Consider the following 26,793-nt stretch of genomic DNA (forward strand, 5'->3'; position numbering starts at 1 on the left):
TGAAATGTGACAGTCTTTTCACTAAATAATGATTTAAAATCTTCCCTATCGTTTGTACTCATCTGGGGGCACGGGCACACAAGGGACAGAAAGATTTAGTGGACAAGAACTAGTACAAGTTAATACCATAGATATATAAATGTATGATACCAGAGATGTGTATATGAAAGAAGGTAAATACAGATTTATCACTGGATCACTGATAGGTTTCACCAGCCCGCGCATGCGCGATCTACGTCTACATCGACACCGGCGCACGCAGGACACAACGGTAAGCTGTTGGTGTTTAAATCTTACGACGTTACTTATCGTGAACATTTAATGTAATTTGTAAGTACAATTGTTAACTGCATGCAGATGAGTAGCTGCCATTGGTAACTGTGCTGTTTTATTATTTAAAAACATTGGCCATTCAGCACCAACTGCACGAGCTAGCGGACGTTAATTCGGGCCTCGCTTGCGATAACAAATCCTGCACGAGGCTAATCTAGCAACAAAGCTAACGATTTGCAAAGTGTTGGCTACTCTGTATGTCTGTAACAATACCAGTCATGCTGCGTTTTAATAAAGTAGGAACGTTAACTAAACACGTTCTAATAATGTGGACAAAGACATAAAAACTTGAAGCTTTAGTTTAACGTTAACTGCTGAAACAACAACAACAACAACAACGGCAGCATTAGCTTGCTACACAGACGTAAAATAACGTTAGCTAGGTACCTGCGCTAGCCTACTGTCAGTTAAAGTGGCTAGCGTTAGCCTGACTGCGTTGAGCCTGTCGAGGTTGCTGTGTCAGCATTTACTTTACTCTAACAACGGAGCACTGCAGAAATCAAGGGTAAAATGTCTTAATGCTTCCTGCGCACGAGCAAGTAATGCTCTCGTCTCTTCATAAATCGTCCCTTCAGGTGGCTTATTCAGTCCCTCGTGTTAGGCAAATGGCGTTAAATTATAGTAAGATAAACGTAGGAACTAAGTTAGCTAAAGTTAAATGTTCTTGTGGCATCTCCACTCGGTGTAAACAACACACCAGTCGTGTTAAAATAAAGGTGCCTTTACATTAGTGAATATATTCTCTTAAATGTAATATCAGAGTGAACACGTTATCGCATTCACGCCATGGCGTTGTGTCCTGCTTCTCCCAACGTTACAGTTTTCATGCTACATTGGGCATGGTTTATTACTTTTTGTTAGCTTTACTGGCTGTCTCTGGTTGCAAATACACGCACATCTCTCTGTGTAACCTAAGTTACTTGTTTGCAAAGGAAACCGTGACAGGTTATGTGCAGTCGAATTTAGCTTATTGGAATTGATAATGTAAAACTGTATGTAATTTTATATTGAGAGATGCGCGTACTGTTCAATTGTATCAGTTAAACACGTAATCATCTTTCTTAGCCCAAACCTATTTCAGGGTACAATAGATTATTTGTGGTACGTTCATTTGGGTGCACAAATTAACAACATTCCTTTACATCAGGAATCTGCTGGACTTCTTACTAATATACCTAATTTTATATGTTTTTTATTTTTTTAGTGACAAATATTGGCCTAGTGAGCAGAGACTGCCCTTAACCTGAGCAGTCATGGCCCAATACGGGGGACAGAAGAATCCGCCGTGGGCGACTCAATTTGCCACCACAGCGGTGTCCCAACCGGGACATTCGGGACAGTCTCTTGATCTTAACAGCCTGCACTGTGAGTATAGCAAATCAGAGGGCCTGGGTTATTTCATTTCTTCTGTTATTGCATGCACGATAACACAAATATTTAATATTGTACTATATGGACTTTTTCTCATTGACTCTTACCTCTTCCATCCCATCATCTCCCTCATCCTATTCTACGTTAACATGTCTCATTCAGTGTATTTTTCTTCACCTCTGAATCTCGCGCCTTATTTTCCTCCCTCTGTAGCTCTCGGTGTGCAGCAGCCGTCTCTTCTGGGAGCATCTCCCTCTGTTTACTCTCAACAGTCCGCTTTGGCTGCAGTCTCTCTAAGCAACCAGTCTGCTGCAAACTATCAGCTGTCTCAGCAAACTGCTGCCTTGCAGCAGCAAGCTGCAGCAGCTGCCGCAGCTGCACTACAGCAGGTCAGTCACAGTGAGGGAGTTCTAAGCAAACTCAGCATTTATCTGTGCATTTTGCCATGTTCACGTGGAACACTGTTGGATCAACTACTTTGTCTCCCATTCTCTTTGTAATGTATATAGTCTCAGATTAATTCAGCCCTTCAGCAGTATCAGCAGCAGCAACAGCAGCAGCAGCAACAGCAGCAGCAACAACAACAGCAACAACAACAGCAGCAACAGCAGCAACCTCCCCAGCAACCCCCTCAACAGCAGCTGTACAATGTACCTCATCAGGTGAAACACAGTCTCATTTTGCTTTGTGTCACTTTATTTTGGAGAGTCCTCTACTCATATTAACCCTGAAGAATATATTGGTTGGTTTAGATTCTCCAATAAATGAGATTGGCATTATGCTTTTATATTTGGATTTGTCCCAGCTTCATATAGACTGTGGCATATTAGTAAAGTAGAAAGTGTTATTGGGAAAACGTGGCATAGAAGTCAATTTAAAATGCCTTCAAGCTTTGATTTATTTATTGGTAATATCCTTTTACACTCTTAAATTTACTTGTAGAATATTTCAAATCCATTTTTACTTATGCTGTAGTGCTCCATTTCTTAGTAGCTAACAAACTTTCTATTCAGGCATATCGAGTTAATGTGCTGTAAGAGCAATTTGATATGACTACTTAAGTGACAGTATGTGTATACGTAGCGCTAAATAGATCTTGTTTCCACTAGCAGAACTCATTGGTGAACTCACAACCATGGGCTGTAGAGAACTGTTAGGAGAGCACAAGGTGTGGCATTGTAATGTGGGCAAATCTATAATGTCAGGTCAACAAAATGTTCACTCTTGGTATTTTCTGTTTTTCTTCTCCCTTCACAGCTTCCACAGCCTCAGCAGGCACTGATTTCTCAGGTAATGTGCCAAAACACATACTTTTGCGCTATATATATATATATATATATTTTTAGTCAATTTAAAGATGCCAATCCAGGCTTGTCATTGAGATTCTTAAATCGTCAAAGATCTCTTGCATATATTTTTTTCTTTTTATACATGCGTATCATGTTCAGGGTCACAAGGGGATGGAGCCTATCCTAGCATGCATTGAGCCAGAGGGAGGGTACACCACAGACTATCTGTGTACTGTAGTTTTTCTTAATTCTTTGTTTTCACATCAGAATTCCACCGGCATAAACAGTGTGTCAGGTTTGCCACAGAGCAGAACAAAATATAAAAAAAACTCTTTAAACATCAACTTTCATATTTATATATTTTTCCAGTTCGTTGCAAATATTGATATTTTTCTCAAAGTAGAAGGAGCAAACTTAGACATACTAGATCAGTCCTATCTGTTTACATCCTGGTACCTGAAACTGAAAACCAGGAAAAATGTTTCCATAGCTGACCAAATTAAAGCATTTTTTGTGTTATTGATTGATGATTATTTTCCTTTTTTTTTTTTTTTTTATGGCTTTGTGTTTGTTTAAAGGAGGAAAAAGTCAAGTTTACATTTACTGTCAAAATGTCTCTTTGTGTCCTTGAAGAGTTCGAATGGCCGTGGTACTTACTGATTGGGTTTATACATACAACGTGCAACCAAAGTGTGTTCATAGTAGCATTTATTTTGATATTTCTTTCTTTTCCCAACACCCAGCCTCCCGTCGCCCTGCCCACCAGCCTGAGCTTGTCTAACCCACAGCAGACAGCCCAGATTACTGTTTCCTACCCGACCCCACGTTCAAGCCACCAACAGCAGACGCAGCCTCAGAAGCAGCGAGTCTTCACTGGTGTTGTCAACAAGCTGCATGACACATTTGGCTTTGTAGATGAAGATGTCTTCTTTCAGCTAAGGTGAAAGGGAGTTTGCTCCATGGCATCTCGGACTGTATTTCTTGTGCAAATGAGTGTGTTGGTAGAACTATAAATTAAATGCTGTCATCAAATTCTGTTCTTAGCTATAGTTTCTTCAATGTATGCATTACGTTGATGCTGCCTTTTTCTTATTCCTGCCCTCTTCATTTCCCAGGCCATTACATAGGGCCATAACAGACAGTTCCAAAGGATACATGTGTAATTTTCTACTTGAAACTGATGTGACCTGACATGTATGTATGTTTTCAGTGCTGTGAAGGGGAAGACTCCTCAGGTGGGTGACCGGGTCCTTGTGGAAGCTGTGTACAACCCGAACATGCCCTTCAAGTGGAACGCCCAGCGCATCCAGACCTTACCTCAGCTTGCAAACCAGTCGGTGAGAACACTCAGGTTGCACTCGCTCAGAAAGGAGAGGATAACATTGTTGGGCACATTTATACAAATTGGGGCTTCTGCTTGAATTTTTATTCACATTTAGAATTTTGTTATTATAAATGCAAACAGCTCAAAATCTTTAAAAATGCTGTGTCTGCTTCAAAAAGACACATACTTTATTTGGCTTTTTTGCTTAAAAAGCATTTAATTCATACTTACTATGTCATGTTCACATGAAAGCTATTTTCACTTTTGGAAGAGTCCCACTGATACTGGGAGTTGCACAAAATGTGAAGATGGGAAACCTCTTCTATACGTTGTACTTTATTTGCCTGTTTGCTTCAGTTAATTTCAGCCACTGACTTTCTTTTATGACAGAAGCTCTATGGTGAAAATGATAACACATCTGTTTGAATTCTGTATATCCAAAAGCGAGATCCACAGGTTCCTGTTTAAATCCACAATTCACCAGGCTTAGTATGAGGAGAGTCCTAATAATTAAGTGTTTTTTAATGTTAGTTTTTTCCAGATTTTTATCTTTCCCTGTACCTCTCTATCTTGTATTGACTGTTGTTTTCTCAATCCCTCCTAGCATCAGCAGCAGCCTCAGCCTTTACCTCAAGCTTCCCCACAGCTCGGCAGCCTTTATAATGAGCCAGGGATGCAGCTACGCTACTCAGACATGCACACCGCTGCGGACAACAGACAAAATGTAACCCCCTAACTCCAAATGACACACTTTTTTTTTTTTTTTTTGTCCTTCTCATTACTTCTTTCTTAGACTTTTTTTTTCTTGGCTTTCTTGCTTAACATATTCATGGTGAACATCTATTCTTAACTGCAGTTTTTGCTTGTTCTTTTAGTTTGCTGTCGTTGCGAAATGGATAGAACCATATTTTTGTAGAGAGGCTGCTATAAACAAGAACGCTTTGTCAACATATTTTAAGTATTGTCAGGTACAGTTTTCAGCACGAAACTATCATTTGTTCAACCATGTATAATTGCTTGACAGTGTAACTGGAGCTCTATTCAGAGATCTTAAAAATACATTAATAGGTTTGTTGGATTACGGTAATATTTGCTATAAAGATTTGGTTTGAAGTAACACTCAAATTACTACCTGACCACTTGAATCAGTGCCATACCAAGCAGAGAGACCCCATGCAATTTTCATAATGGTGTTTATAGTTATAGAGTCAACATGTCTGAATGTGTGGGTTTTCGGTTGACTCTTCTTCAGCCAAAGGGACATATTTGATCTCAACACAATCTTCTTTGTTGTGCTGAGCATGATGCCTAACTTGATACATAAAATATCTTCAGAATATGCAGCTCAATCATAAAAGTTGTACATGCGTCATGTGATTGATAAAGCAAAACTGATGGTCATGCTTTCTTTTGGTCCTGACTACAGGCTAAACACTAGACATAAAACTGAATAGGAAAGAGGAAATGCTACTTCAGTGTGAATTTATTCTCTAAACAGACATTCAGACCTATTCCCAGCTTCTTTATTTCAAGCAGCCACTGAATAAGTTTTTGTACACTTCATCTTGTTATTTGTTCAGAAGTCATTGGCATGATAAACATAGATTGTGTAAGGTCTGCCTTTGAACATATGCTCACTGCCATTTATTTATTCATTTTTTTCTTTCTCTCTTCTTTAGAGCCAGCCTCAGGCTAACATGATGAAGGCAGCCCCCACCATGCTTCAGTCGCTACCTCCCCCAAATACATTCAGTGTTGCGGCCCAGGCTCCCCCTCCTTCCCTCCTGCAGGCTCAGTTGTCTGCTGCCTCTCTGGCTCCTCTTCTCCAAAACCCTCCTCAGCCTCTGTTACCACAGCCTCCCCCCAAAGGTAAAGCACTTGTCAGTATGGTTGCTTTTATCTAGTAGAGTAAAGCAGTTTTGGCACAACACTGACCACAAAATCAAAGCTGTCTGTGTTAAACAAGCAAGTGCTCCACGTTATTGCCTGTGTCTCTAGATGTGTTTTCTGGAGGTCTGCTTCAGCCCCCTGTGAGAATGATGCCACAGCCGCAACCTGTCCGACGAATCGAGCCTCCTCCTCGTTTCCCTAGTCGCAATGATCGAGGCCCTGAGCTCATTCTCAGGACTAAAGAGGAACGCAGGTGAGAACACAATAGATATCTCCTGAGATCATCAGAGATTTGTCACTAAAAAATGCAAAATGCATAAGTCATTCATCTTAGTGTTTTTACTCCATTGTTTAGCCGAGACAGAGACCGTGAGCGTAGACGGTCAAGAGAACGCTCGCCTGCACGCAAACGTTCCAGAGACCGCTCTCCCAGACGTGACCGCTCCCCTCGCCGGCCTCGCCGTGTGGTTCCTCGCTACACCGTCCAGTTTTCCAAGTTCAGCTTAGATGGGTGAGTACCATCTTTTCAGTGGAACGGATCAATGAAGTGTTGTACAATATTTCACACACTCTGGTGTGATGGTCAACAGTATGTACTAGTTTGTGTTGTTGGGGGTATTAACTGTCTTCTGTGGGTTCTCCAGCTCTAGCTGTGACATGATGGAGCTGAGAAGGCGCTATCAGAGCCTCTACATTCCCAGCGACTTCTTTAATGCGGTCTTCACCTGGGTTGATGCCTTCCCTCTGACAAGACCCTTCCAGTTTAGTAACGCCTGTAACTTCCACATCTTGCACAAAGAGGTGGATCCTCCTGTTAAGAATACGGCTGTGCTGGATCCTCCGGATGCCAACCACACCTACAGTGCTAAGGTATGATAATGATTAATACATTGCACTAGTGTGTCTTTCACATTCAGTCAGATGCAGGTGACAGCCCGAAAAGTCATCCTATGTTTTTGTTTGTTACAGCTTTAACTTTAACATATAAAGTAGGGATCTACATACAGGACATCAGTGAAGAAACTTACAAACAGCATTCAGATTTCACCCTCCAAATTAAACATAATTAACATAGGACTGTAGATAGGCATTTCAAATAGTTTTTTGGTTGTGCATGTTGGGTCTTCCTATATCTACGGTTACCACAAACCCTATCCAACCCACATCACTACGCAAAGATAGATGCTCTTGGAAGAAGGATGTTAAAGCTTTAAGTTGAAATTGTAATCCTTCAGAAAGCAGGCTTAACAAACTCTTGAATTTATCCCTGAGCTCTGGGTTGATTGAGCCTGAGGTGGGAAACTCTGAGTTTTCGGTTCCAGAACAATCAGAATTAGTTCAATCAACTCTGAGTATGTTGAGCCTAATGGAAGCGCGTGCGTGGGGATGGAAAAAAAGCCATCATCAATGGATCTCTGATACTACGATTCACCATGGCAACGGGTAAATAAAGGCAGAGCCTCCATTTTAATCAAGTGGAGCTATAAATATGAATGCGTGCCAGCGTGGACCATGATAGGCTCTAAAACGCAGGAGTGGAAGAAGGATCAATGCGTTAACATTATTAGGCTACTATACAGCGTTGCTCATTCATCATTTACCAGACTGGATTTTCCTTAATGTACAGTCCATTACATTCGACAGGACAAAATGCTGGTGGCAATTGGCTGCCTGATTATGAAAATAGGTAGTGATCAAATTAGGGCTGCAACTAACGACTATTTTGATAGTCGATTAATCTATCGATTATTGAAACGAATTATCAACTATTCGGATTATGAATAGCAAAATTACACAATGCGTCTTATTAAGCTATCAGCTTTTAAATTAAACCAGTCACAGCAATAAAATAAATACTGCTTTCAAAAAAGCATCTTTTAATGAACGTTTCTGCTGCAGCAACAGAAAGTTCCTCTGAAATCTAGTCCTGATCTGAGCAGCTGATCTGCTGTTTAGTGACTGAGCAGTTTACACGCCAGTACTGCAACACACTGGGACAAACTGACACCATATACAAAGAATAAGGAATAACGTCATGCATTACATTTGCCAAATTTACAGGGGGGGGTCAATAATTATTATAATAATTAACGATTTTATAGTAGACAGTGTTTCACAACGTTTAAACTCTGATGCATTGACAGGAGAACCGTTTTCTCTTATGAAATTGTCCGGTGTTGTCTAATGTTGCGCACTGCACTTGGCAGCAACACGTTCTCCAGCTGGGAACGTCGCCGTGAGCGGTGCATCGTTTATGATTGTTAAGTCAGGGCACATCTGGAATGTGAACGCGTCCGTTGTGTATCATAAATGTGCTACACTCAGCGCCATTAAAAATCAGTCAAATTGTCCAACGCAAACTGTATAGAAAACGTTACAGCTCATAGCGTGAAGTAACACGGCTTTAATGGGAAGCTAGGTCGCTAACTAGCTTACCGAGACGAGTCTTCATCATCCACAGAGCAACAATGTTACGCTCCTCCTCTTCAGATGCTCCGGTGTTTCCAGGAAAGCTCAGCTTTGCAGACGCTGCAGTTTAACAACCTTTTTGGCTGAGTGAAGAGTGAAGTGCTGCCACACTCTGGAGGTTTTAGGTTGTGAAGGTGTTACTGCAGCACTGATGTTGTTTTAGTAACTTTACTGTTCACATCACTTTAGTCCGTTAAGCTGACGGTGTCGTTACGGCCCGATGACGTCATGCTTTGATATTGACAGAATAAATGAGGAAATGAAACGGTGTGTCAGACAGCCTCCTCAGGCTCTGCAGAAGGGGAGGAGTTAGAGAGAATACATTTTGATGTTTAATGCTGTAAATAAACATGTAAAAGAATAAAACTTTCAATAAATATTTTCGAAGTGCGTGAATAAATCCAAAATTGTAACCCCCTAACCCTGGGTCGTCAGTGTGCATTTGCAAGCGTAGCGTGTATGTGTGCAGTGGCAGTGGAGGAACACTTGCTGAAGAGACCTCTCCCCAACTTCATGGAGCTGTTCGCACCTCGCGAGACCTTCGGATAACTTATCACCATTGATGAACTACAAAGAATATTTTATCGTTTTTAAATAGCCTACTTGAAATGGACCTGCGTAGAACCGCGACGCGCATGTAGTTGACGGCAGCAGTAATGCACATAAAACTCTGCACAAGACTGGTGAATGACAGGCGAGAGAGAAAAGGGTCTTCAAAAAGCCTCAGTTTAGCTGGAAATGTACAGCATAAGTTGAATGCAGCTTCTCAAGATTAAAGCATATTTTTATGAATCGCTTGCTTCGACAAGTACATCTGATACAATACAAAAGAGTGCGTGTACAATAAACGGTGAATAAAACTACACTTCATCACGTCTGTGTACTTTCCTGTGAATGTCTTGTGCTTAGGTAGGCAATAGGCTTGTGGTGATAGGTGATTGGACCGGCTATTGACAATTGAAGGGATGATCAGCGATTGATTTTTCATGCATCGATTTTACTATTTCACTATTAGGGAGATTTTCTAATCGCAAAGGCTGCGATTACACTGTGGTCACGTGACATGCGAGAGTAAAGTAGTCTGCAGAGAGGAAGCATCAACTTGGCATGCCATGCTGCACCGTGACTTGTTGTACAATGGCCTCAGGCTTGACAGACCCTGACGCTGCACAAACTTTTGTGTCAAATAGGGCTGAAACGATTCATCGATTAAGTCGATAAAATCAATATAATAAAATGCATCGACACAAATTCTTTGCGTCGATGCTTCGTTTAATCCATGTAACTTTACAGCAGAATGTTTCGCAGGGACATTTATTACTGTCGCACATCGGGCTTACGCCGTGAACACGATGTGATTATAATGGAGCTGTTTGCAGTGGAGGAAGAGAGAGAAAATAGCAAGGGAGAAAGAAGAAAGTGTCCAAAATATGGGATTATTTCAAGCTAAAGAAAAAAACTCTAATGTTACCGTCCGTCCACTGTAAAATGAAACTTACGTCGCCTTCGCAACAGCACGAGGGCACCTGAACAAAAAGCAGCTGGTATTCTGCCAGTGGACCGCAGACAAGGTAACAGCAACTTTAGCATTTATTAATGTGGTTTGGAGACCTGGTCGGGTGACGCAGCAACTGTCAGCTCCTGTAGTGTGTGTGTGTGTGTGTGTGTGTGTGTCCCTGTCACCGATCAGTCACGTAGTGTGAACGCCACAACGACTTAAAGACTGCAGTCATACGACGGCAAGTTGTGTGAACGGCACGCCACCGCCAAACAAAAGTACTTCTTAAACGATGAATCGTTGAAATAATCTATCGAATACTAAAATCATCGTTTGCTGCAGCCCTAGTGTCAAACAGGGAATAAAATTATTTTCCAAAATTGTTCTACTCACTGTCAGAACTAAGATAACATAATAAAAACAATCTCTAGAATCACGCCACAATATCAATGCTAAACGCCATATACTAGCTATATACTATTTAATATGAGTAAAATTATAAGTCAGTGCGAAGCTACGCTCATTGAAATGGAACAGTCTGTGTACAGCCCCTCCTCTGTGCATCTGAATGAAAACATGATCATGCGCAGGTTAGCACGCTGTACATAGCTGCTAGTCAATATCAATTGCACGGCCCCCGCGCATGTGCGCGGCACCACAGTTCAATACTGTCAAAAATACAGATGCTCCTCTTATTATTAAACTCATGCTGTTTTGAGGTGATATATTGTCTTGTACGCCCTGAATGCAGGCAGGCAACGCTGCATGAAACTGCCTGACCTCTTCAGCGTGACATCTCCCTTCACTTTTCCAGCAGTTGGTAAACAACACACACGGGAGCTTTAACTGCAGCCTTGATTTATTATCAAACTGTAACCTACACTGTACATTAACTACTAAATTTCACTCGCTCGCCTTTTCTTCTCCTTAGCTGCATTCACCATCACTCTCTGCTGTTTTCTCTCACTCAACCACACATTCACTATACACAAACTGGACCGACTGGTGAAAGATAACATTGCAGAACAAGTAAACAAAAAAATTGAGTATTTTGGGTTTAGTCCTGACGATCAAGGTGAGCCAGCTGACAACGATGAAGCTGTGAGCATATAATCTCCATCCTAATTGTAACTTTGATATGGTTTCTTTATGTTTTAGGTAATGCTACTGGCTAACCCCAGTATAGAGGAGCTCTATCACAAGTCTTGTGCTCTGGCAGAAGACGTACAGGAAGTCAAAGACTCCTTCCAACATCCTGCTAGACTCATCAAGGTACTTCACTCTTTTCATGCTTATACCATGCACATGAGGTGACAATGATGAAATGGTCCTATTCCATTGCTGAGTACTTACAGTTCATGGAAGAGTCCTTACTGATGTTGGCTCCCCTGTGTGTTGTTGTGGATCCTCAGAGGTATGATTGTTTGGACTTGCTGCTAACCTTTTTTGTCTTTCTCTCTGTCTCTATCCTCCTCTTTGCTCTCCATACCCCTTACCCATATTGTCATTCCCCATTTCCATCTAACTTGTTCTACTCTGTTGCTGTCCTTTGTTTCCTGTCTGTCTTTTTCCTTTAGTTTTTGGTGGGGATGAGAGGTAAAGATGAGGCCATGGCCATTGGTGGTCACTGGTCTCCCTCTCTGGATGGAGCTGACCCAGAGAGGGATCCCTCAGTCCTTATAAAGACAGCCATACGCTGTTGCAAGGCACTCACAGGCATAGACCTTAGTCTGTGCACTCAGTGGTAAGAGCTGTTATTTGATCAATATTTGTTTTTCTCATTGATTATTTTTCTGTTAATACCTATTGGCTCTGCTGGCACTAAAATCCCAAATTGAGTAATATGAGTACAATATGCTCCATAATTGTACTACCGCTATACTAAATCTCATCCTGGACATGTTTGGTAATATTTTTGTTTCCTTTTTTTTATTTTTATATATATATATATATATATCTATCAATGATTATTGTGTTAATCTGCTGCTTTTTTATTTACTATTTTTTATTGTTTTTTTGCAATGTTCTTTTTGGCCTTTGTGTGTTGTCGTCTTGGCTCTCTCTTTCTGTCACACTCTCTATACATATATATTTCATTGTGATGAAAAACCAAACACATGGGCTGTGGCTGGAAGCAGTAGCCTGGACCAGAAGACACTGCCAATTTTTTTTCTTCCCTTTGTTAAATATCTTACATATTTAACTGGCTTTCACTGTGCTGTTGATTGTGTGTCTCTTCGCACAACCCCTACTGTAGTGCATTAAGTACATCCTAGGTTAAATGCAGAACACTCATCCATAATTGGCTCAAGCTATATAAAGGGGATGAATTTGGGGGTGTGATTTATTTTATGTGATTGTCTGTCAACTTTCTCAAAATGGCTGCCGTTACCTGTGACAACAGTTGGAGAGCTGCAGACTGGGTCCATTTGTCTATGCTGTGTGTTGAGTGGGAGGAGGGTCACTGTAATGATGTGTACAATCATTCAGTGACCTCAAGGGAGGGAGTAGCTGTAGAAGGCTCGTCCTAGCAAGGCTTGCCTTTTATACTGTGCCCTGACCAGGATGTTTCTTTCCAATGCACCTTCTTCCTTTGCGACAGGTATCGTTTTGCAGAGATTCGCTATCATCGGCCGGAGGAGACACACAAGGGGCGGACAGTCCCTGCTCATGTGGAGACAGTGGTTTTGTTTCTTCCGGATGTTTGGCATTGTCTTCCTACCCGCTCAGAGTGGGAGGTGCTGTCACGGCGACTCCGGGAGCAGCTGGCTGAGAAGCTGTCGGCCGAGCGAAAGGAGGCGGATGGAGAACAGGCACTGAACCGCTAATCCCTCTCTTCTCATTTCCGCTTCTCACAGGAAGGCACAGGAATTACAAAAAAACAAACCCCAGATACACATCAGACACAAAGCACACCTCACCATTCACGCAGACAGACACAAACACAGGCAGATTTAATGTATCACCAAACCTCACCTAGGCTTCTTCTGTTTACTCCTCCACCTGTCCCCTTCTCCTCTGCTCCAACTTCTCCATCAGCACATCCACCTTCCCTCACATCCAGCAGACACATACAGTGGAAGCAGTGAGACTAGGTTGTGTTGTGTAGGCCCTGATCGCAACTGATAAAACAGCTTCCAGCCCTTCAAACACCTCTTAATTGGGTTTAATCATTCATGTTAATCCTGGCATTATGTTGTGCATTATTTTAAACAATACTTGCTTAACCTGCTTGGAATTTTGGTGCTTGCAAATTGGTGTGGCAGTGGTCTCTTATTTGAGCCAGTGGTGACTTTATTTTTTTTAAATACTGGAAATATTTCTTTAAGCTGGAACCTGTGGAGTCAGTTGCGTGTAAATGTGTGTTACAGAAATGTGCTTTATTTTTATTTATTTTTTATGATTTTTCACATCAATTTGATCGTCTGACTTCGAAAAGTGAATCTCCCCCAAGTCCTGTTTCTTGTCTGTTCTTATTGTTGGATTCTACTTTCACATTTGGACTACATGTAGAATTTGGTTTTTCCAGGGCAGTTGGTTGGACAGATGGCTCCTATCTGACATAGGTGTTTAAAACCCATAAATGGCAATACCCAATACCCCAGTCATAGACCATGGTAGGGCCACCCTATCCTCACTCCGTTTGGAGACCAGCTTCAGTTCACCTGATGTACCTACACACCTTTTTGACACACCTCTCATTGATTTATACCTTTTTTTGTGTTCCACAGATTGATTGATTGGCAGCTGGGGGGCATTTCTGTTGGTTTTTGTAAGAGCTAGAGAGCTTCCCTGTGTATGCTTCAGTAGCAGTGGACTTAAACACAGTCGAGAGCTCACTAGGACGAAACTATGAAAGGCAGATGTGACCTTGCTTCTTGCACGGATCAACTTTAAAGTTCACTCAGACCTCAAGTGGTGTCCTGACTGTTTGCTGTCCCTCCTCTGTCTTTCTCTCTGCCTGTCTCTGTCTTAATGATTTCCTGTAAAGGAGGAAGAGGAGAAGGACGACGATGAATCGAAGGACCTTAGTACTCCCACACACTGGGCTAAACTCGACCCGAAATCAATGAAGGTAAGGTTCAAGGAGAATACCTCAGCAGCAGAACAGGCAAGGAGTGAACTTATTAGAATTAGCTTTGAGCCTGTAAGCCTGCATTCCTGAGGTTAAATGTACATTGCCCACATCCCTGTTTTTCCCCCCCTTATAGGTAAATGACCTGCGCAAGGAGCTTGATTGTCGCTCTCTGAGCTCTAAGGGGTTAAAGTCGCAGCTGATTGCTCGCCTCACCAAGCAACTTAAAGTGGAGGAGCAGGTGGAGGAGTCCAAGGAGCCTGAGAAACCTGAGAGCAAAGTTGCTGAGGAAGAGGAGCCATCTCGCACTGAGGAAGACAGAGAGGTACAATTAAATAATTATATAAATAATGTAATAATGACATGAGAGAACTTAGTCGTGGTGACTAATATTATATTGTACAAAACCTCCAATGGAATTGTTTTTGAGAGGCAAGAATTACATTTCATAGTTTTGTCTTTTTCAATGTTATAAAAACTGCTGTGTTAGGAGGAGGAAAAGAAGAGGCAGGAGGAGCTTGAGCGCCAGCGGAGAGAGAGGCGTTATATTCTCCCTGATGAGCCTACCATCCTCGTACACCCCAACTGGGCAGCCAAGAATGGCAAATTTGACTGCAGTGTCATGTCCCTGAGTGTGCTGCTGGACTACAGACTGGAAGACAACAAGGAACACTCTTTTGAGGTGAGAATTACTGATCACAGCATTTGTTTTTCATGCTGTGTTACACAAAACATGAAAGAAGTCTACAGTGCATGTGTACTGAAGTAATGTGTGAAAATCAACTGAATCTGTTTGTCTTGCGCATTATTCTCTATGTGGGTTGATAATACACTGTCCTCTCTTTCTGTCAAGGTTTCCCTATTTGCTGAGCTGTTTAACGAGATGCTACAGAGAGACTTTGGCTACCGCATATTTAAAGCCCTCGCTGCTTTCCCTACCAAAGACGACAAGAAGGAAAAGGAGAAGAAAGCCAAAAAGGAGGCGGAAAAGAAGGAGGCTGAAAAGCGTGAAATAAAAAAGGAAAAAGAGGAGGAGAATGAAGAGCCACTAGTAAAGAAGCCCAAAGAGGATGAGGAAGAGAAGAAGAAGGCAAGCCTCTCAAACCTATCTGGTCTTTTCAGTCTGTCATTTGCTCAACCAATTCTTTGTATTTTAATGCAGTTGTGTGACTATTGTTTTTAACCAGTGCGATGAAAAGTCTGTGAAAAAGCAGTCATCTCGAGATGAAGATGAGAACGAAGATGACAGCAGCACAGCCAATGCTGAAGAATATGACCCCATGGAGGCTGAAGATGCAGATGATGACGATGATGGTAATGCTCACACTCTCTTTCTCTTTAAATACAACCGTATGATTTGGTCAATGATGAGAAAACATGCACCACACTGAACCTGTGATAGTTTGAACCTGTGATAAAACCTCAATAGTTTCTGAGGCCTCAAGTGGGGAAAAACATTGCTGTCTCTTTTATATTTTTTTCTTGTATTGACACTAATTCAACACACTAAGTAATATTATACAGTTAAAAGCTGTATTGGCACTTCTTCAATCTTGTCCTACTTTCCAACTTGATAATCCAATCAATATTTTTAGACAAGGATGATGACGACTCCAATGACAGAGACAGGAAAGACTGCAAGGATGACCGCAAGTCATCAAAAGAGAGGTCCTCTAAAGACAAGGTTGGTTGATTATTGTTATTATTGGCACGTTATTAAGCTGTTGATGTAGTGTAAATATGGCTGTTTGTATAAATGTGGTGGTTGTTACACCAGGAGAAGAAGCAGATGGTCACGCACAACAAGGAGCTGCTGATGGCATTTGTCTACTTTGACCAGAGCCACTGTGGCTATTTGCTGGAGAGAGACCTGGAGGAGATCTTGTACACACTGGGACTGCACCTTTCTCGTGCTCAGGTGAACACAATTTGCTCAGTCACTCGCTGCCTGCCGACTGATGGTTTTTGCCTTTTTTTTAATCTTATTTATTTATTTTTGTTCCTGTGTGGACGTGTATATCAACCTGCAGATAAACTGTAATGCTGATATTCGTCTGTTTTTCAGATAAAGAAACTGTTGAACAAACCAGTGGTGAGGGAGTCTTGTTACTACCGTAAACTGACAGACAGGGGAAAGGATGAACCTGTTCCTTCCTTTAATGAAGCCCAGATAGAAAACCTCATAGGTGAGCTGACATGTTTCCATCAATGTTTTAATAATTTATTAAGCACAATTTTTAAAATATATAATGATAAAGGAAGTGTCATAATATAGCAGATTTTTGTTCAGATTTAATTTTAGGAAATTGTTGCTTTTTCTGTCAGGTAACCGAGCACTACTTCCTGCTCCAAAAGCTCGTGCTCAGGCAGAGACCATTGAGTCTAGTAATCTGATCGTGTATAACGGAGCCATGGTCGACGTCGGCAGCATTATGCAGAAACTGGAGAAGACTGAGAAAGCAAGAGAGGAGATGGAACAGAAGCTCATGGTGCAGGATGCCAAAATGGGTATGATTGGTATTGTATTATACTGTCTGTCCGTCCATCCATCCATCGTTAACCACCTATCCTGCGTACAGTGTCGCAGGGTGTATTATACTGTATTCTTTGGAAATGGTTTCGTAGTCTCATTAGTTGCAGGCTACACTCTGTGTCAGTAGTCCATCTGGACAATGATCTGGCTCAATTTGAGCTTTGCTACAAAAGAGCCCAGTCTCAATTCATTCAGCATTTTCCCTTCTGTGACTTATGTTGAAATGTGGACTGGCACATTGCCTCCAACTGCCTCATACAAAGTATCCAATAGGATTCAGCAATATTGTTTTTCACAGTAAATATTAATAAGAATAAAATGTTCTGTAGAGACCCACAGTGCCTTTTTATAGAATAGAAAAGAGATAGTTGTCCCATCAGGACAGGGAATTTGTCACTGATGACACAATAATAATGACACAATTTGTTAAAAAAAATCACAAATCATCAACATCACAACAATATATGTGCATGGGTTAAAATCTCCAATCACGGGGGTGTTCTTAGATGTTTGTTAAATCACCTGCACTTGAAATAAATAATCCTTCACACATGTTTTACAGAAGATTCATCCAGAAAGCCTTCAGATTAGAGGGAATGTTTAGTGTTAATAGCTTTCCTGTGTATTACCAGCAAAGAAATGTACTAAATAACAGTAAGTGTTGTTTAGTACATTTCTTTGCTGGCGGCTGTTTTCACACACCTGGTCAGCTTGTTCGCTGTACTCAGGTTACCATAATAGGTTATGATGTTAAACACAAGGATGCTCTCTGTCAGGTCGACATTTGTATTTCACAACAAAGAACTATCTCTGACAGGCTCTCCTACATGAAGCCGTTTAAAAAGATTAGTATTTCCAGTATTACGCTGCTTGGAAAAGCAGAAATTCATTAGCTGTAGTGTAAATTCATGTGGTCATTAAACAGATGAAAAGTAGAAACCTTTGTACTAAATGCCAAATGGTTTGTAAACCAATGTTTTCTTGTTTTAATAATCAAGTTTGAGCAGTAGAAATGTGTAATTTGACCTGAAACTGCTTCATAATGCTCACTTTGCTTCACTGTAATCCTCAGTCTAACGCTGTGTTGTGTCTCATTCCAGAGGAAGATGCGAAGGTTAAAGCTCAGTTGGAGCAAGCCAACAAAATTTTGTCCAAGGAGCTGGAGGAGGTGAAAAGCACTCTGAGCCAGACTGAGCAGAGTCTGAAGATGGTGGAGGAACAGAAGACGATATACCACGACCAAATTAGCAAGACATCCAAAACCTTGATGTCCACCTTCAAAGGACTGTTGGCAGTGCTCAATAAGGTGTGCCATTTTTGAAAAGCACCACATTGCTGATGATCTGTTTCATTTGAGGCAGGAAGTGAGGTCACAAGCTCTGTTCTGACAGGAATACATAACATTGTTGGCTTCATCGATCTGTTAAAGGGATTTTGTCTGACGTAGGTGACTTTTCCATTAATGTTGGTTATGGCTTCATTAGGACATGACGGCATATTTACTGAAAGAGCTATATGCTTGCTTGATATCGAGCACGATAGAGACCGGTAAGGGTGGGAGACAGAGAGAGAACAGCAACACAGTTCACAAAGCTGTGATATCGAGGCAGTGTTTTTATTTTCTCTCAGGCTGTGTCGCTGATGGATTTAAAAAATTATTTTGCTGTTGAAGCAGTGACTAACGTGAGCCCAAGAGACGCTCGCCACTGCCTCTTATCAATGAACTACACATATATTTTCACATCAGTTTTACCATTTAATGTTACCACAGAGTGAATTCTGACGCCTTTTTGTATAATATCTGACAGTGCATTAGCATTGAATGTGACGTTTAGTCGGGACTCCAGCTCACATGCTGTATGTAAAGCTTGTTGCTACATATTCATTTATTCATCCACGCAGTTGGCGTGAACGAACATTGGAAATACATGAAGAGACTGTGACTTTTGCTGCGTTGAAAGTGATCCATCAATGTTAAGGTCCAACCTAGTAACATTTAGAGTGCTGACATGACTTTTACATCAAATGAATGATGGGCAGATGAAGCCTTATAAAGTAACGTAGATTTAAGGCTTTCTTTCTATTTGTGCCCAAGAAAGATTTGAAGCTTTGTGGCTTCAAACTCAGCAGCACAGTGACATCTTGTGGTTTGTAAAACTCATAGCAGCCCTTTAAGACTGGAGTCAAAACTCAGCAACAAGCTGATTTTAATGTCATATGGGAGCATTAAAAGCCCAAGAAGCCTGCCTATTGTTATTATTAAATCTGCAGTACCATTTTTCAGAAGTGCTGCATTAAATATAGGTGTGTCAGTAAAACAATTAATAAATTCTTTGTTTGTCCAAAGGCCTACATATAAAATATTGTTGTTTACATAAAATATGACTATTGGTACAGTTAAGGCCCAGTGTCCACTGGGGACTCATGTTTTATACTTCATGGTTGATATTTATGCAACATGTGATCTGATTGGTGATTGATGTTCATTTAATTAGCCTTTTTTAATAAACTTAATACATTATTACTTTGCATCAGGTGGAATGTTCTCACACATCATTATGTCTTTCTAATGTACAACGCTATATTTCTCTATTATTCTCTTATCCCACTAATGTGCCGCTCACATGGTTTAGCTGCTAAACTGTCGAACTGAATCAAGCCGCTTATTGAAGCGCCAGTGATGTCATCAGTCATGTGGTATTCTTAATTTGACACAAGGTTCTGGCACAATGTATTGAAATGGTGCTTTTGAGTGAAACAAGCTTCAGTGCTTCGGTATCATCCATCCATCTCTGTGAAAGTGACCAGGGTGCCTATTTATACATAAGAGCGATGTGTGAAATTGCTTTCAGATAATGATAAAGGGGTGCATGTCTGAAAGAGGCTAAATTCACTGATTGTTTTTTTTTTTTCTTCTCTCTTTCAGAATCAAGAAGTAGATGAGTCTGGTGACAAAGTCACTGATGATCGCATTCAGACGCCTCAGACAAACGGCGCAGATGAATGAGGGACACTTAAGATAAATTACACTAATTTGTAACACTGGCTATCTTAAAAATTGTAAATATTTACTAAACAAGCATCATTTGGCTGTGTTTTATTTGGACCTATTGTCTCCCAAGTACATGTATAAATTAATGAATTAGCTCCCTTGTGTTCATTTGACTTAAATTTCTGTGTACAATAGATTTATTTCTGAGGAGTTCCTTTTCTTACCTAGAATAATTTGACGAAGCTTTGAAATGCTTATTTTCATAGTCAAGTAAGTTAAGTTTATTTGCTAACGTTTCTTTTCACCATTGCTTCAGCTTTGTTACAGCCAATAAAATGCCATGTTGTAGATTTAAATGAGAGTATGTGTGGGGTTGTACTTTTCAGAGATTTTTGTTCTAATGAGCAATAATGATGCTATTTATGTGCGAGAGACTTCATTAAATAAACTATATTTAAAAGAAACTAATTTTGGATGGAAAAAGGTGGGAAGGAAGTTCCATGTGGTTCAGAGGTTCGGAATTTTTTTGTAAATCTTCCCCATCTGCGGTTTAATCACAACTGTGTTCAATAAACACTTTCACTGTGTAGTTATTCTATTTTGCTGATTTGGTTTTGCTATTTCTTTCAGACACATGGCTATGCATGGTTACTGCCTCTCTGCTGCACTGCCATTTACAGATTTTAATGTTTTACTGTGATGAGCATCTGTCTTGTTTTCTGGAAATGGAAACCACACACACCAAACGATAAGCTCAATGAATGTGTGTTCTGCTGAAGGAGACTTTGCTGAAAAGACGTGAACATTTTGGTTGGTTTAGGTTTTAGAAAAGAGACATTACATTGAATTACATTCAAATGTACTCCAAAGCAGGCAAATTTATTTTTCTATTGAAAATGTTCTCTGTGGATGTCTTGTGCAAGAGTAAAGTGGTCTGTTTTTAAAACTACACTGGGTCTGTATTTTTCCACCTTTTGAATGTTGTGATTTGCACCGGCACGAAACACTGAATACTTTAATCCTGTCACTGTATTTGTCATATTATGTAGGCTGTAGTCAACTTTGGACATTAGTGTCATGTAATGTATTTCTAGGAATTTCATGGGTTTACAAACATACATTTAAAAACTAGATATTTTCATATTTATCTCTTCCAACAAATAAGAATTTAACTTAAGTTAAATTCTTATTTGTTGGAAGAGATAAATATGCAAGATTCTTCATCTGCTATACTATAAAATATTCTGTCATTGATAGTGGGATATGTCAAGAATAACTATCTTAGTTGTAACAAAAATAACACCCAACTAATGAAATATTATGGTTAATAAAGAATTGCACAACTATATACAGACACATACTGTATCTTTCAATTAAATTGTTATTGTATAGCCTAATATGAAACAAAACAGTTCTGCTCCCTTAAAAAGTTTTGTCAATTGACATGCATTTCTTTTTTGGGGGGGCTAAATCGGAACAGGAGTCCTATCGTTCACTTGAAAGAGCTGGCTCATAGAATTGAAATTCAGTGATGGCTTCTGGTTTTGGTGTGCTACTCCAGGATTTCCAGTGGCCCCATCTGTCCATCCTTATGAAACATTTCTGGGAGTGCCACTGATTCTGCCATCAGCAGTATTTTTCATACATCTGCCATTTCGTCAGATCTGTTGACAAGCATCTTTTTGTTGGGATTAATTATTTTTGGGAAAACGTGTATTTCATTAATTCTTGTTTACTAGATTAATTACTGTGTTATATTCAGTATTATAACTTACTGTTGATTCTTCACTTTGTTTTCTTCCTGACATGAAGCACAGTGTAGCTTATTTGAGTTACTGTTGATCAGGAATAGTATCCCTGTGTTTCTAGAGAGAGATTGCGGGTGTGGCCAGACACAGTTTGGACTCGTAATATTAATTATGTAGCATATTGTCACTGAGTTTGTCTGAGGAACAGGGAGGGTCCTGCTTCATAGCCTCTTGTAGATCATTTACCTTTGAAGATTTTGTTTCCTAAGGTGCCGCTTTTATGTCTTTGAGCTGCAGGACTTTTCTGACCTCCTGTTGATGTAATTCTAGGTTTGTTTCCTCTCCCGCCACTCCCTCCACAAGCAAACTTTCCTTCCACACCTTGTCATATATCATAAGGCTTTTATAATGACAATTATAAGACTGGGTTTTTATTAACATTGAATTATCAACCACTTTGTCTTTACTAGATTTCTGATTTTGCTGAGGTTGTATACGCTGTCCAGATTGATTGAAATTTCAATCTATTAGACCTCACTGCTCACTCATGAAACACATCTTGATTACCATTCTGGCCTATATACTTATTTTAGAGCTCTCCCCTTCATTTTCATTTAAACCCAATGGCCTTTTGTCTGTGTTTCAGAGAGCAGCTCCAGACAGGCTGCTAAATGTGTTCCCACCAAGAATGAAGCTAACATTAAAAAAAAGAATTTACTTAGCAGGAAACATCTCTGCCTGTTTCCAACAGCTTGTCTATGTCATTTCCTAGAGAACAATGACTATCTGTCACCCAGTACTTTGGTTATGTGGCTGCTTTTGTCCGGTTGTCGTGCTCTGAATGCTTGACAAACAAACCTCATTTGTCCCCCGGAGGAACCGCATGCACACTTCTTGCCCCTCAAACTCCTGCAGCAGCTGTCTATGGGTGTTAGTGTGTTTGAGAGAGAGAGTGTGTGAGGTTTTGCACTTATTTTTCCATATGTGTATGCATGCACATCCAAGTGATATGTGAAATTAGACCCCACCGCAGAGAGCAAGGCAGGTAACCTCACTCCAAGGCTGCAACAGAAGGCTTTTGTGGCCATCCGCCCCTCCTCTTTAACCCCCCATTCCCGGTATCAAAGAGCTGCTGCACTCACAGGCCTGTCTGCTGACAATCAGGCCGTTTCAATGCAGGGTCGCGGTTTCCAGGGAAGGGGGCAGACGGGGTTAGTAAAAACGGAGTTTGGTTCAGTAACTGATCACGTTGCCATTTTTCACCTCCTCCACTGATCCTCGCCTTTCATGTAAATCAGACCGCTGAAGTCTTTGGGTGTGGTTATGTAGCATGTGTAGATGCAGTATGACGTTACACTGGGTTCATTGTTAGTTTAACTAATTCGTACCTTTCCATATGTTTGTAGATTTGTTTAAATTCTCCCCTCGTCCTCGTCAGCAAATCACTGTTTTGCATTAACACCCTCCATCCTCTTTGCATGTCAAAAGTTCAGTAGTAGTTATCATGACGAAAGCAGCTCCCCCTGCCTCACACACAGCCTATAGAGTCCCAGTGAGTCGGCTTTTCAAAACCTGTCAGGAGTCAGTGTTTAATAATGTTTTTTTTCTGGACAATCCTGCCTATGATGTCGACATGATAAGACACAAATGCAGGTGTCAGCCCAAATGTAGCCAAACAAAATGATGTATTATCAACTTATATTAGCTTGTCAAATTTTAACATCAATCCAAATGAATCTAAGGTAACTAAGGTATCTTCACAGCAGCACCAACGCTCTGTCTTTGCTGAACTTTCTTTCACCTCAAAAACTGTACAATGTTTATTATTTGCTCATTCTTGTCTGGCAGTATTGTATAGCATAGAATTGAATTTCCTGGGCATTGGTTGGTGACGAAGATAAGTCAGTTAGACAACAAATGATCCAGCTTCCCTCAGACATCCTCTGGGGTAAATAAACTTTTTCTTACTCTTGCACATCTCTGAGTTTTCCAGAAATCTTTCTGACCACCAAAGTCAAACAAGTCAACCGCCCTCTTACATGCTGTTTGATATTTCAGGTAATTGATACATGAGAGGCTCCATTGAGCAGATCTGCTTGTCTCTCCAGCAACATGCATGGGCCCCTGCTGGAGTAGAGAGAGAGAGGGGCCCCTGTTCAGCTGGAGCTGCAGGAACCTGGCTTCCTCGGGAGCGGCGCAGCAAAGTGGTGTAGTTGTTGAGGAAATGATCCCCCTCTCAAAGGCCTTTCCCTGGGAATACTGGGTTACAGTGTGAGAAAGTTCCACAGTTGTTTTTGACAGAGTGTCTCTGGGGCATATCCCGCTTCACCTCTGTGGGCCGTCGTTCCAAGACCATTAGGACCGGCAGAGCATCGGCAGTCCACTGCTACAGTATCCACCTCAAGTGCAGTGTGAGTATGAATTATGTGACAGTCACAGGGCTGCAAAATCAGGTGGCCCTTTAATGCAACTGTACACCGCTTCACATCAATTTGAAGCAAGTTTCACATTTCACCAGTAAACAATAGCTACACAAAGCGCAGCATTCATCTGGGCCTAGCATCTACACTTTAGGGGAGAAGCAGATATTCTCTAATTGCTACTGCATGCTGCCCTGAAGGAAAGTATGTCACTCAATAAGATAATCATACAGCGGGAACCCAAGATTGCCAGTACCAGCTTGCTTTTGGGAAAAACAAACATTTCCATTGTAAAATTGCAGAGCTGGCATTGACACGGTGCATGCAAACATGGATTAAAACACATACAGAGAAACAATATATGTGTGTGTGTGTGTGTGTTTGTGTGTGTGCTAAATACAGGAAACATTTTCATTTAGGCCAGCTGCTACAATAACGACCAGTCAATCAGAAGGCTGCAGGTGTCCAGGGTCAGCAGGCCAAGAACTCAAACCAATTTAAACATCTGTAACAAATGTGTAACATCTGAATCCATGCTTGATTTGTATTTCTATTTTTCTTCCTCTGTCTTGGAATAATGTTGATTAATCTTACAACATGTTCTAATCTCATTAAATCTGAGTTTAGACCATATACTCAGTATACTGTATTTTATGTGGGTCACGTAAGTTATGGCGACTGAGACAGGTGGAGAAGCTGTGTACCTGAGTATCGGTAAAACAACGATAAATCTAAATTGAACGTTAAGAAGTAATCAACAACAGATCCAGGCTAATTAGCTGGCTGCCCCTGCCTTGCATCACTATTGGTTTGTACCGTTGCATCATTTTCTCGCGGGCTAAAATCAACACTTTGACATAATACTGGTACAAAGTACACCAATAGGCAGTTGTATTTTATCCTTACATGGAGTTTGTGTTGTGCTGGGAGACGGTTGTTTTTGGTGAGATTACAACCCGTTCACAAATAGGCAATGAAAAGTAATTCATTTCATTAAAAAAAATACATCTAGCCCCTTTAAATAATCTCTGCAGTAGATAATTTTGTCTGTTGAACATGCTAACATCTACATGTACTGTATGTTAGATGATGTGCCCAAAGTAAGTCAGAGCTTTTTGAATATTTTGCAACTTTTTAAAAGGATAAGTCTTGTGATATCACTCTGTCCAAAGCCACCAGACTCCCTTGACAAAAACAGCAATTTTGCCTCGGGAGTTGATGTTCTACCGTTGTCTCAATCAGTTAGTTTGTTTGTGTTATTGTTTGACTTTGTTTTAAAGGGTTACACAATATCACAAACGAACCAATCGAGGCAGAGGTGACCACAAACATAAAATTACTGTTTTTTTCAATGGTGTCTGGTGACTTTGATCAGACCGATAAAGTAACTGTTTCAGGTTTAACAAAAAGGACCTTTTTCTCAGTAGAGATCCTTTCCATAATATGTCAGACAATAATCAACCTGAACCTGTCAGTGGCAAAAACTATTTAGCAAGCAATTTAGTGGACATACTTTGACTGTGTGTTATTGACTTAGAAGGATTACATTGCAACCCTGTTCCGCTTCTGCCGATTGCAATACTCGATCAATTTCAAAAATCGCTGTCTCCCTTGTCACTTGGACACAAAAACATGGTACAACAGGATCCAGGTAGAAAAATACAGACGTTACACTTTAACTTGGCTTTTACTTTCACATCATGTCAGTTGAGTTTGCCTGGTTTCTAAACATGTTGTAGTGTTGATTCATAACGTAATTAACAAAAAATTAAGAGATATTTTGTTTTCAGAAGTTATACATTGGCCACAGTAATCAAAAAAATAAAAAACAAGACATAGGTCTTTTTTCTCGTATTGAAATACTTCGTTCTGACATGTTTGCACAGGAGAAAAATTATTTTGCTGAGGTCCACAACAGGCCAAACGTCCACTGCTGTGGCGTTGTGTATTTACTTGAAACTTGAAACTGCAATAACTGATTTCTTGGCAACTAGGGGGCAGCATAAACAGGCTGTGACAATATCATTTGGAGACATGTTTCTGGCCACCTGATGAAGGCCAGTATTCACTCTCCTTTTAGCTCTGATTTTGGTCTCCACCAGCTCCTGAGACAAATATCTGGTGCTTTAAAGATCGAACAACATGTCCTAAGTATTGCAAGCAAGGCGACAGTTACTGTCTTCAACAAATCTCCTCTCTGCCCTCTGCAGCCTTTTACCTCTCTCAAAGCTCTAAAACAGACCAGGAAGTCACTATGAGGCATTTCCTGCATGCTTTACATCACCTTGAAGCAGGGGTCGCTGGGAACAGTGGAAGCATGCTTTTCCTAACAACAGTGTCCTCTGTGTGTTATTACATGTATGTATATATCTGTGACATACATTATAAGAGCATATGTTATTTCATGCATCCTTCTCTGGCCCAGTAGAAGTAGTTTTTTTTTCCTTTGCTGATGGTGCGCTTCGCTAATGAAGCTCATATGCTGCACATGTCTTTGATGTCACATTAACATGGAGGCTTTCAGGCTTTCCTTCTTCAGTTCAAAGCTCCGTTTATTTAGATCCTGGTTTAATATAGTTAGTGGCTGCCTGGATGTTAATTTGGTGACAGGTGACACATCACAGACCAGAATAAGCCTTGAAGTCTGCTATTCAGCTGAAGGTCTGATTTAAGATGCATTTAAAGAATAGATCCAAATCCAAGAACCTGGTGCACATAAGCTCAGCGCAAAACAATGAAATGAATCCAAGGAAAAGCTAAATATCTTGTCCTGATAATCCTGTATCAGTCACTATGGAGATGTTGTCGATAAATTGAAGCAGATAAATTATTGATAAATTTTTGTTTTACC

At 40.6% G+C, this 26,793-nt stretch overlaps 1 protein-coding gene across 3 annotated transcripts; it reads left to right on the forward strand.

Moving 5' to 3' along the window:
• The first annotated feature begins 228 nt into the window (after nt 1-228).
• Nucleotides 229-20,723, forward strand: ccar1 (cell division cycle and apoptosis regulator 1). 3 transcript variants are annotated; one of them, XM_038737098.1, is made up of 26 exons: nt 229-271; nt 1,538-1,698; nt 1,918-2,093; nt 2,214-2,366; nt 2,962-2,994; nt 3,737-3,933; nt 4,204-4,330; nt 4,922-5,041; nt 5,997-6,186; nt 6,316-6,460; nt 6,542-6,718; nt 6,852-7,077; nt 11,333-11,446; nt 11,752-11,918; nt 12,777-12,987; nt 14,166-14,249; nt 14,386-14,574; nt 14,740-14,931; nt 15,103-15,339; nt 15,437-15,563; nt 15,845-15,933; nt 16,027-16,167; nt 16,315-16,435; nt 16,575-16,757; nt 17,883-18,088; nt 19,709-20,723. In XM_038737098.1, the coding sequence occupies exons 2-26, from the start codon at nt 1,587-1,589 to the stop codon at nt 19,787-19,789; spliced, it is 3,798 nt and encodes a 1,265-aa protein (XP_038593026.1). In that variant the 5' UTR covers nt 229-271; nt 1,538-1,586; the 3' UTR covers nt 19,790-20,723. The 3 variants fall into 3 exon arrangements, with proteins under 3 accessions (XP_038593026.1, XP_038593028.1, XP_038593027.1); XM_038737100.1 differs by having other exon boundaries at nt 6,563-6,718; XM_038737099.1 differs by lacking the exon at nt 229-271 and adding an exon at nt 310-330.
• The last annotated feature ends 6,070 nt before the right edge of the window (nt 20,724-26,793 follow it).

The sequence above is a fragment of the Micropterus salmoides genome, unplaced genomic scaffold, assembly GCF_014851395.1.
Source record: "Micropterus salmoides isolate LMB-PRFRI ecotype aquatic unplaced genomic scaffold, ASM1485139v1 Ms_hic_scaffold_22, whole genome shotgun sequence".
NCBI classification, from domain to species: Eukaryota; Metazoa; Chordata; class Actinopteri; order Centrarchiformes; family Centrarchidae; genus Micropterus; species Micropterus salmoides.